The following is a 12,311-nucleotide window of genomic DNA, read 5'->3' as shown; positions in this document are numbered from 1 at the left end:
TAGATTGCATTATCCTGTATCATTTTATAGAGGAGGAAATTGAGTCCTCAGGTAGTAAAGTAACCTGCCCAAGATCATACAGGTCATATGTAAAATGAGGATTCTAACCCAGCTCTTCTGACCCTAAATTTAGCATTCTTTCCACTCCCAAAGCACCATAGAGATGTGAGATTACCAAGGACTTCACGCCTCACCATAGTAGTACTTTTGGCGAGCCAGGGATAGACTGCTCAGATCACAGCTCAACCAGAAATGGTTCTCAAAAGGAAGTGGGGAAGAGGGAGTCTTTTTTTTTAATCATTTTTTCTCACACCAGTTCCTGAACCCTTCCCCAATTTGAAGCCAAAAAAAAAAAATCATTGGAGAACTTACCCAGGACATGGAGGTCACAGTCAGGGGATACTGTCAGAAGAAAAAGAAATGTCATCTCCAAATCAGAAGATCACACCATTTGAGAGGTCGAAGAGATCTCAGTGGCCATCTAATCCAACCCATGTTCCCCAGAAGAATTCCCATTGTGACAATACTAACAAATAGCCATCTAGCCACTGCTTGAAGACCTTCAATGGGACGGAATCCACCACCTCTCAAGGCAGCCTAACCCCCTTCTGGACAGTTCTGATTGGTAGAAAGTTTTATTCCTGACATCAAGCCTAAATATGTATCTTTTCAACTTCTACCCAGTGCTCCCAGTTCAGCCCTTTGGGCTAAAACAGAAGTCTCTTTTTGCATCACAGCCCTTCAAATACTTAGAGCCAACTATCAACACCCCTGCCCCCCCACTCCCAGCCTGTGTCTTCTCTTCTTCAGGCCAAATATCTCCGGTTTCTTCAACTGATCCTCATATGATACAGACTCAACCTCCTTCACTATTCTGGTTGCCTTCTTCTGGATGCTCTCTAGCTTAACAATGTCTCTCCTAAACTGTGGCGCCCCAAGCAGAATATTCTAGATATGGTCTGAGCAAGGTGGGCTATCACCTCCTTATTCCTGACAGCTCTATCTCCTGATACAGCCCAAGATTTCATTAGCTTTTTTGGCCTCCATGCCACATCATTAACTCAGATTAAGTTTGCAGTACAATAAAACTCCTAGATTGTTTTTCAGAGAAATGATACCATCTAACCATGATGCCTCCTTGGACTTGTGAAGTTGATTTTTTGCAAGCTTATGACCGCATTCATAATTCCATCTTCCTATTCAGTCTAATATTCAAGCCTGTCAATATCTTTTTGGATTCTAACTAGCTTGACCTCTCAAAGCCCCATTTGTGGGTCAGGCTTCCACAGTCTGCAGATGTCTGGGATCGACTCAAAGATAAAATGAAAAGAGGCCCAAGGGGAAGGGATGCACCAGCTGCTCCTCCATCCTAGCTCCAAGACAAGGGGGTAACGGTCTTTATCAGGATCAAAATTTTGTATTATACTCCTCACCCCATGCCTATGATAGCACTAAATAGCAGGCATTTGAATAATATCTATTGTACCACCACCACCACCTCTCCCACCCCTACAAGGCACCTTCTTCCACTGTAAAATTCCTGGTGATGGGCACCACTTTGTCCAGGGACACATCCTCGCCAGTGATCGCCATCCTTCGATGACTGTACAGGAAGAGGCTGCAGATAGAAGGTTTGTGGCTGCTTAGATATCCAGGATCAGTGATCTCCACAGGCCCTAAGGGTGACCACAGGACCCCAAAGAAGTCATAAGACCTTTGAGAGCCTTCTGGGAATGAGTATGGGAAAGACACTGAGTGCATGGTTAATACACATCTATTATTCAATGGCTACATTAGCTATGACCAATAACTGGCCCAGAGGGAACATAGAACGAGCAAATCCAATAAATGTAATGAGGTTATAAATCACGAAATAAACTCCCTCCCCATCACTCAGAATCTTTGATAACCTGGGGGTTCTCTGGTTGTGGAATCAATGGCCCCTATGGAGCACTCTAGCCCCACAGCTGGGTGGGGGTAGAGTGGAATGAGGGACTGCTATTCACATGTTACATCTTCTGATAAGCCTTTACTGATTGCTAACACCACAAGAACATAACGCTGTATCTTTCCCTTAACTTTGCCTGGCACTTTACTTACATTTTCTTATGCCCTCAAGTTCTCTTTTGTACTGTAATGATTTGAATTCATGAATACTCTGAGTTTCCCCATCTCATTCTGCCCTCTCCTGGCCATGTGCCATCTCCACCCCCACCCCCCACTTGGAAAGCACCAGACTCTACCCATCATCTCCCTTCTCTACCTGGATAAATCCTTCCTTCTCTTTAAGACTTCCTCAATTTATTTTCCTTTTTTTAACCTCCTCAATTTAATTTGATTCAGCAAATTCTAATCAATTTCTAAACACTAGGCCCTGGTGACACAAAGACAAAAACAAAAAACTACTCCTTGCCTTCAAAGAACTTATAGTTTGTTGGGGGGAGGGGTAGCAGAAAATACAGCACGAAGACATAAGTGAATGTCCAATCCTCAATAGATCAGGAGTCAAGGATATCAAGAGATTCCAAAAGAAGAGTGGACAAACTATCAATGACCATTTAAAACAAAGATCCAAATCACTCATAATAAGAGAAATAAAAACTGACACAACTCTTGAGTTTTTATCTCATACCGAGCACATTGACCAAAAATGGAAATAGTCGATGTTGGAGGGCTGTGAGAAGACAGGCACGCTACTAAATTACTGGCAACTTGGAAAGCTGGGGCAAACATTCTGGGAAGTGGGAATTATGGGAGAAAGGTGAAAAGACTGCTCATATCCTATGGCTCAGACATCCTGTTAATAGATATATACCCTCTGCATTTTCTTTTGCAACATGGCTAACATGGAAATGTTTTACATGATAGTACATGTATAATCTATGTTAATTTGTTTGCCTTCTCAAGGGGAGGAGGAGGGAAAAGGAGAGAAAGAATATGGAACTCAAATTTTTTAAAATGTTAAAATTGTTGTTTACATGTAATTGAGAAAAAATAAATTTAAATTAAATTTTCAAAAAAATAGATATATATACCCTAAGGAGGTCAAATATAGAAAGTAAATCCTCCTATATGGCAAAATACTAATAGCTTTGTTTAATGACAGCAAAGAACTGGAAACAAAATGGATCCTAATTGATCGGGAGGTGGCTAAACACTGTGGTATATGAGTATTTTGAAATACTATTGTGCAGTTAAAAATAATGCAGATGAAGAATGTAGAGAAACTTGGGAAAACATGCACATATTAAGGGGAAAGATAGCAGGACAAAAAAAGAATGCTATACACAATGACTACTGTAATGCAAAGAACGCTAAAAAGCTGATGAATTCCGAGTACCTGTAATGACTAATCGTGGTCCCAGAGAACATTTAATGGAATAATGGTTAAGTGAGATGCTCTCACAACAGAATATTGCACACTGTCAAACAAGATCACTGCCTTATTTATTTGTGTTTAACTATTTTCTTAATTACAAGGAAGATTCTTCACTTCTTGGGTAGAAAAACTTATCCAGAAATGGCTGTGGTGACCCAAGACATCAATAAATCTAGTTTTAGAATAAATAAATATGAGGCAGGAGGTTACTGTCGATAGATCAATAGAGCAGTTTTTAATATATTTCCATCTTCCTTGGAAGAAAAGGAAAGGAAAAGTAAATTATATAGGTATCTTGGAAGAGTTGGGACTAGTGAAGTAGGTCAGAATTTTAACTGGGGAGGAGAAATTGAAGAAAATTTGGAGGAACAAACTCTCTAGGTACAGATACTAGTCTAGATTCTACTTTGGTGAGCAAGATCAATGATAATTAAGGAGGACATAAGATCAAAAAGGATGAGATACTGAAGAAGACTCAAGAGAGAAAAGAAGAAAGTAGTTGGCAGAACAAGGCAGAGAGTGAGAAAAGGTCATTGCAGCAAGTAGTTGTTATTCATTTGTTTCAGTCATGTCTGATGCTTTTGTGACCCCATTTAGGGTTTTCTTGGCAAAGATACCGGAGTGGTTTGCCATTTCCTTCTCCGGCTCATTTTACAGATGAGGAAGCTGAGGCAAATAGGGTTAAGTCAGAGGGTAAAGCAAATTGAGAGAATGGATTGGTGGGTGAGGAAACTGGTCCTGAAGAAAGAAGTTGGTGTTACGTTGAAAAAGGAGAAGATGTAGCTATAAAAGTTGTTGTTAAGCCTAAGGAAAGGAAGTTGAGTGGGTTTGCCAGATTATTATGAAGAGGTATTAAGAGACCATAAATCTTAACTAGGAACTTAAGGTTGGAGTATAAATACTTGTAAGTTACTCAAAATAAAAGGACCACAAACGAAAGGACTGAATATTTCATCCAACACAGAGAATAATACCAAGAAATTGTGCAGTGGCCTTCATTTAGTGTACGGCATTCATATTTCTGCCAGAGTCAAGTGACTCATCTGTGTTCCCAGTATACATCAGCTTGTCTTGATCCTACAGTAGGAGCTAAAAGAGATGTGAAGAACACCTCTGAACAGACCAGGTTGTTAGGGAGAAGGAGGTGATCTCAAAGAAACAAAATCAAGACTTCAAGTGGGAAAAAAGCAATCCGAGGTGGAGGAGAGGAGATTTAACTATTATCAGCATTTTGGAAAATAGTGTTACAGAGAGGAAACCCAACAGTAAAAGCAAAAGTGGAAAGAGGGGAGGGTTGGCACTATGTAACACTCTTCCATTTCCTATTTACTCCTTAATCATCTCAAACTTGGCCTGCCAAAAATGAACTCACAATCTTCCTCCCAAACCCTCCTTTCTTCCCCGCTTTCCTATTCCTGCCAAGATCATCGCTATCCTCAGGCTCACAGCCACAGTATCATCCTTAACTCCTCACCCACACTCAAGGCAATCAGGGTTAAGTGACTTGTCCAGGGTCACACGGCTAGCAAGTGTCAAGTGTCTGAGGCCAAATTTGAACTCAGGTCCTCCTGACTCCAAGGTACGTGCTCTATCCACTGTGCCACCTAGCTGCCCCTTTATGGCCAATCTGTTATGAGATCTTGTGGTTTCTTCTCAACATCTGACCTATATGCCATACATGCTTATGGCCTCTTTCTCTCTATTCACATAACCATCACTCTTGGGCAAGCCCTTATCATCTATCATCTATCATCTGGACTATTGCAATAACTTCTTGAGTGGTCTCCCTGCCTCCCATCTCTCCCCACCCCATGCTATCTTCTACTCAGCTGACAAAACGATTTTCCTAAAGCACAGGTTTGACAATGTCACCCTCCCTGCCCCACCATACACAGACTCCAAAACCTCCAGTGGTTCCCTATTACCTTCAGTATCAAATTTAAAAGCCTATCTTTGGCTTTTAAAGTCCTTCACGACCTGGCCTCTTCTGACTTTTCCTGGATTTCTAGCGCTTCAAGCCCCTTCACATACGAGCCAGTGACACTGTCTGATATTCTGTGCCTCAAAGACACTCCATCTGTCTACTAGCTGTTCTTTGAAGAAGATACTCCATTTCTCATCTCTGAGTCCCTTATATCTGCCATGTTTCTCTGCCTCACCTCTGCTTCTTGGATTCCCTGGCTTCCTTAAAGACTCAGCTCACATCCCACCCTCTGCAACACATCTTTCCCAATCACACCTCACCCCTCAGCTAGTGCCTTCCCTCTGAGATTACTTCCAATTTGCCCTGTATTTATCTTGTATGTGCATAGTTATTTACAAATTGGCTCTCCCACTAAAATATGAGTCACTGAGAGCACAGACCACATTTTTGCATTTCTTTCCATCCTCAACGCTTAGTATTTAAATGTTTGTTGATTGACTGAGAAAGGGAAGGGAAAAGAGAGAAATACAATTAGGACTTGAAGCTCATCTTGGAGAGGACAGAACTAGATACCCTGAGGAGGGAGAAGCTGCTTGAATGCCAAGGAATAAGAAAGTGGAGCCACAGAGATCATTCAGGAAGGTCAGAGGAAGAGGAAAAGAGGAGCAGTAATTGGCAATTCTCTGCTCAACAGCTCAGAGGCAGCTATCTATTGAAAAGATAACCACAATGGTCCACTGTCTTCCCAGGGCATGGTTCCAAGACATAACAGAGAGTGTCTTAGGCTTATCAGAATGGATAACGACTACCCACTTTTGATGATTCCAATGGACACAAATGAAAAAGTATTGCCCATACTTATAAAGTCCTGGGCAAGAAACCAGAGGTTTCTACAGGACCCCAGGATGCAATTTTCTCACTGTTAACCATTTAAAGCAAGAGGTAATGAAGAAGAGAAAAATTATTTTGGGATGTGAACAGTTGGCTAAGAAGGTGGTGTCTAAGGATGGTATTTGTACTTTGGGACAGATTAAAGTATAAAGATAAAATAATATATAATATTACATATTATATATAATATAATAATAAAGATAATTAAATATAAAGATGACAAATTCCCAGCCAGAGATAAAATACACCTAACAGAGGTTGGTAAACATATATTGGCTAAATGTCTTATAGATCTAAACAAAAGGGCTTTCAACTAAAAAAGATGGAGGAGAGAGAGACGGCTTCCTACTTGTATATATCCCCAAAGAGAGTGGCTACAATGAATGAAGAAGAGCTGTTGAAACATATAGTCCACAGGAAACAAAATCCAAGAAAAGATCCAGTAACGGGTCATGACTTCCCATTTCTGCACACAAATGCCCAGAGGTTGTGCAACACACAAAAGGAACTAGAAGTCCTAATGAAAGGAGGCAAACTTGGCCTCAAAGGTATCACTGAGACTTGGTGAGATAAGACACATAGCCTGATCGTAGCTCAAAATGGGTATATCATATACAAAAGAAATAGGAAAAAGAAGAGGTTGTAGAGTGGGACAGCATTGTATTTTAAGGAGATATACACATGTAAGGAAATGCAGGGACCAGATGGGGAAGGGTGATAGAGAATATGTGTATGAATGTTAATGGAAGGAGAAGTAAGTGATTTATCATTGACCACCCGAACAAAAGGAGGAAATAGAGAGTCTGGGAAACAGATCACCAGCCTGGAACAGAGATGTGATAAAGTACTGATAGAGGACTTCAATTATCCAGACATCTGTGGAGATCTCTGTCTCTAACCCACTGCTTCTCTCTTTCTCTCCCTTCCTCTTTCTCTGTCTCTGTCTTTGAGAACAGAACAGCCAACTTCTTGACTTCCCTTAGTGATAATTTCATCCTTCAGCCAGTGAAGGAACAAACAAAATGAAGTTCTATTCTCCATCATACTCTCACTAACTTTGAGAACCTAGTCCTGGGGTAGAAATGAAGGTTTACCTGGGGAGAAGTGACCAATTCCTCCCAGCCTTTGTGATAGAGGAGGGGAAATCTCTTCTTACTTTTCCAGGCTTCTTACATTTTATTCTTCTTCCACATATTAAATAATCCAGCCACACAGCTCCTCCAATGCTACATTCCATCTCCCATCTCCATGCCTTTCCAATGACTCTTCCCCATGCCTGGAATACTCGTACCTCTTCACCTCCACTTCTTAAAATCCTAGGTTTTTTTAAAGACTCAGCTCAAATGCCACTTTCTGCAGAAAGCCTTTCTCAACCTCCCCAGCAGTGACAACCTTCTCCTCTAAGGTCACCTTTCATCTAATCTGTATGCATCTGATATATACCTAATTATTTACCCCCTCCACAGAATGTAAGCTCCTTGAGGGAAATAACTATTTTTGCCTTTCTTTGTATCCCTAGAATTTAGCACAGCACCTAACACATAGTAACTCTTAATAATTGTTTATCAGTTGATTAATTGATTGAGAATCTGACATTCACATCAGATTTTGGGAAGGCAGATTGCAAAGGATTCAAAAGAAAATATAGGTTGGAGCCCATGTACTAAAATGCTACAGGGAAAGTCATCCCAGGAAAGATGAAAGATATTCAAGAATGAAATTCTGAAGACATAAAGGAAAACATTTTCAATGATGAAGAAAAGTGGGATTTTTTTGAAGAGACCAATGTCAATGTACCGGGAACTCCCCCACCAACTTAGATTTTAAAAAGAAATGTGAAGATAGAAGTGAGTCCATGTAACAATGGACACATATAGAAGCATGGCATGGTCCTGTAAAAATAGTGTCAGAAGTAGTAGAGCTTAGAATGAGTCAAAGTTGGCAAAGGAAGTGAAGGACAAAAAAGAGGTCTTTTGAAGCTATATTGAAAGAAAAAGGAGGATCAAAGAAGAGATAGAACCTTGGCCTGGGATGGATGGGACAATGGTAACTGACAACAGAGGGAAGGTAGGGCTGCTCAGTTTTCATTTTGCTTCTGTCTTCTCTGAATGCCTTTTTTTGGGGTTGTGTCAATAGAAATGACCCAACAAAGAATGGCTTAATAGAATTGATACCCACGATAAATAAGGAAACAGCAAAAGAGCACCTGTCTGTCCTTAATGAACTCAAGTCACCTGGTCCTCCACTACTTAAAGAAATGGCAGGTGTGATTGCTGAGGTATGTATTGTCAGTAATAATACTTGAAAGGCCATAGAAAATGGGAGGAGCACCACAAGATTGGAGAAAGACGCACTGTCCCAATTTTCCAAAGAGGAAGAGACCAGTCTGTATTAGTCAGGCAACCAATGTTTATTAAGTGCTTACTATGTGCCATAGACCATGCTAAGCACTCTCAGTTGTTAACAAAGGCAAAAGACAATCACTGCTCTAGAGAAGCTCACAGTTTAACAGGGGAACCAGTGAGCTTAATGGCAATGCCTGGGAAAAAAATTTAGAATGAATCATTAAAGAGATGGTAGATGAACACCTGGAAAGAGAATTGGTGATTACAAAGACCGTGTCCCACTAAATGAAGCTCATTTCCCTTTTTGAAAGGCTTACTAAAGGAAGAGGTTTCCTCTACCCTCATCCCAACTCCACTGCTTGGAGGTCTTGGAGCACAGTGGCTGGATGACCACTTTTAGGTCTGTGATAGTGGGGATTTCTTTAAACTCTGGTCTGGCCACCGAAGTCCTTTCCAAAGCTCACATTCTGTGATTCTGTGACTCTCACCTCAGAACCTCTAGGTTACCATGGAAAAGTCACTTAATTGCTCATGGCCTCAGTTTCCTCATCTGCAAAAGGGGGATAAAGAATACTTGGACAACATATCTCATAGGGTTGTTATGAGGAAAGCACGATGCAAACTTAAAGTGTCATAGAAATGTGAATTATTATTACTGTGGTCATTAGAGTGAGGAGAAAGCCTGGACAACTGAGAGAATCAGGGAAAGCTTCGTTGAAGAGGTAGCACCTGAGCTGAGACATCCAGGTAAGTCTTCTGAAAGGTGGAGGTGAGTCTGTAGGTGTTAGGGCTTTGGAACATTGTCAGGCTGCCCAAATGTGGAAGACCCCTCTCAGCTAGACGAGATCTCTTCCTTGAAGCTTTCAAGTCATTCTCTTAGGACACTTGCCATACTCTGCCTTTGTATTGGAGTCATCTGTGTCCTTGTCTAATCTCCCTAGTAGACAGGTAAGCTCTTTGAAGGGCAGGAACAGTGTCCTCTTTAATCTTTGTATCTCTAGGGCACACACATAATAGGTACTTGGTTATTGAATTGTTTTATTCTGTCTACAAATACATGTCACAGGCAGGACATGAACCCAAATCTTCCTGAATTCTGTCCTGCTTTCTCCCCTGCTGATGCTCCTTTAAGACCATCAGACAGAGCCCGGAGATCATACCCTGACTGACATAATCCACTAAGCTTTACAACTACTGCCCTGTGCCTGAATTAGTGACTGCAAATGTGAGGGTCCACTATATCTGGCCATCCCCAGGTCCCAGACCTTCCTGGACATCCCATGTGATTGTCTACCCCAGCAGCTCCTTGCCATCTGCCCTGCCGTAGCAAGTACCCCTCCTCCCCCCTCCATCAATTGCTTCTGGGATATGTGTGTCAGCTGATTCCCCTATGGTTCCACTCGTCATTCCTGTGGCTTCTCAAATCAAAGCGCCCTCCCTGGCCACCACTTCCTATAAGTGTAGTCTCCTCCTACTAAGAAGTAAAGAGAGCTTTTCAATTTGTATCACCAGCACGAAACACAGAGCAAACACTTCATAAAGGCTTTTTCTTCATTCATTCCTGGCACCAGTTCAATTCAGTTGGCTCATGTCCCTTACACAGAGGCACTCTGCTCCAATGGATACAAGGCAGTTCTGAGTTCAAGTCCTTCCTATGACATATATTTGGACTAGCTGTAGTACCATATTCAAATTCCTTAACCTATCTGGCCCAGGCAGCTCTCTCACTCAGTGTTAGAAGACAGTTGCTGAGCTGCAACAGCAGAGGGCATTTTCACACAGGGGGTTCACCACATTAGTAAAAATCACAGAAATGGCCTAATTTTTTTACTCTACATGACTGCAGGCTCTTTGGGGACAAGAGCTGCATCTTCCTCCTTAAATCTCCCTCACACATGTTGTTATTATTCAGTCCTGTACAACTCTTCGTGATTCCCTTTGGGGTTTTCTTGGCAAAAATCCTGGAGTGGTTTGCCATTTCTTTCTCTGGTTCATTTTACAGATGAGGAAACTGAGGCAGACAGGATTAAGTAACTTGCCCAGTGTCTGAGGCTGGATTTGAATAAATCTTCCTGACTCCAGGCCCTGCACCACCTAGCTGGCATTTAATAGATGTTTGTTAAATTATGTTGGGTCACTGAACTTTAACCCAATCAATCGAATCAACACATTTCCCCTGTTGTGTGGGTGTGGGGGGGGAGGGGTTGGAAGCAAAAGAAGAATGAGACATAGCCCCAGCCCTCTCCTAGTTCTCAGGTCTACCAAGAAACACCAAATTAACACCAGTGCCACAATTAGAGTTCCAAGTTAATTAAATGGTGTGCCAGGGAAAAGCAGGAGGCAGCTGCTAAAATGCAAAAACCCTGGGAACAGGAGACACAAGACTTGGGTTACTTTCTAGCTCTTCCACTCACTAGCTCAGGAACCTTGGATAGGTCCCTTCTCCCCCTACCGGACCTCAGTTTACTCATCTATAAAATGAAAGGGCTGGACTAGGTGAACTTTAAAGTCCCCTCCCCTTAGATATGGTGTCATTCTGGGTTCACTTACGCATACTCCGAGCCACATCGGACCAAGCCCAAAAGGCGGCTTTGTAGACTATCCTCAGCACACACTACACCCTGTACTGCCTGCCGCCCACGGTCAAGGAAAATAGGAGCGAAGAAGGGAAGGAAGGAAGGAAGGGATGTTTCTGAACTAGGTTCACTCCACCCTGATCTTCCCCACCTCTCCCTCACCCACCCAGCAGGGGTACGGGAGCAGCGAAACAGCAATAGAAGTGGGACCAGGTTCTGCAAGAATGGGAGCAGGACAGGGAGAAAACTTTGTGTCCCCAAGAGCCCTCACCACTGTCGGCACCACTCGGTGCTCCCTTCCTCATTTTCCCCTCCCCTGCCCTCCAAGAGCCTGACATACAGAGAAAGGATACAATAATGCAGTGTTCGCCCTGGGCCAGGGTCTCCTGAATGGCCCCAGACTGGTCCATTCTGGCAGCTGCGGCTGGACCCAGAGAAGCACAGTTGGAAGCCTGGGAGCGGGCGCGCTGCAGACGTCCTCGAGTCCAGGCTTGATAACTGGATGGATGTCGTACGGGGTGGTTGGAGTCCCGGGGCCCCGGAGGGCTGGGAGAGGTGAGAGGAGAGCGATATAGGATGAGAAGAGAGGGTAAAGGATGAAAGGTTTTAGGGGATTGGAGTGGTGAGCGAGCACAGTCCAGCCCCACTGCTCTTCCCCAGTCTCCACCACCCTTCCGGGGCTGGTGTCCAGCCGCGTTGCATAAGTCGGAGGTCGGGGCAGGAAGGAACGCAGTGTCCTGCAGCCACAGACAAGTGAATGGGGAGAAGGATACCCCACCCAAGCTACACATCAGTAGCCTCCGACCCCACCCTTGTTAGTCTGCCCACCCGGACTCCAGCCTGGTCCTGCAGTTCATTGCTTAGCGTGCTAGAGCGCGCCACTGTCAACCTACCTGCCTACCTCTGGGTATGTCACTCACTGCCTGCTGCGTGCTGGAGACAACAGAGAGCCTGGGGACGGCGGGACAGCGCCAGCTCACTACACCTCCCGGCAGGCTCCACGCAGCTGCCCGCGGGCCAGCGAGCCAGCGGGCCAGGGGGCCAGACGGCCTACAAGTCCCAGCCTGCACTTCGCCTGTCCCTACACGACGGGAGTACTTAACCCCTTAAGCATCTCCGCAGTCTTGAAGGGTCTTTACCCTATCCTTGCCCCTGCAAGATTATTGAAGACCAGCAAGGGCTTCAGGCCGTTAAGC

At 43.4% G+C, this 12,311-nt stretch overlaps 1 protein-coding gene across 3 annotated transcripts in view; it reads right to left on the bottom strand.

Annotated features, from left to right (window-relative positions):
- INPP5B (inositol polyphosphate-5-phosphatase B) overlaps window positions 1-12,105 on the bottom strand; it is a 79,269-nt gene extending 67,164 nt beyond the window's left edge. For 2 of the 3 annotated variants that reach the window (XM_036745524.1, XM_036745526.1), the window contains exons 1-5: window positions 12,009-12,105; window positions 11,469-11,661; window positions 11,090-11,169; window positions 1,521-1,618; window positions 373-402 (exon numbers count right to left, since the gene is read on the bottom strand). In XM_036745524.1, coding sequence (XP_036601419.1) covers window positions 373-402; window positions 1,521-1,618; window positions 11,090-11,169; window positions 11,469-11,525 — 265 coding nt within the window. In that variant the 5' untranslated portion in view covers window positions 11,526-11,661; window positions 12,009-12,105. The remainder of the gene's footprint in view (window positions 1-372; window positions 403-1,520; window positions 1,619-11,089; window positions 11,170-11,468; window positions 11,662-12,008) is intronic. The other variant, XM_036745525.1, reaches the window with a different exon arrangement.
- Window positions 12,106-12,311: the final 206 nt, after the last annotated feature.

Source organism: Trichosurus vulpecula, chromosome 2, assembly GCF_011100635.1.
Source record: "Trichosurus vulpecula isolate mTriVul1 chromosome 2, mTriVul1.pri, whole genome shotgun sequence".
In the NCBI taxonomy this organism is placed as follows: domain Eukaryota; kingdom Metazoa; phylum Chordata; class Mammalia; order Diprotodontia; family Phalangeridae; genus Trichosurus; species Trichosurus vulpecula.
The sequence above is the reverse complement of the archived record's forward strand: the minus strand, read 5'-3'. Positions and strand labels throughout refer to the sequence as shown.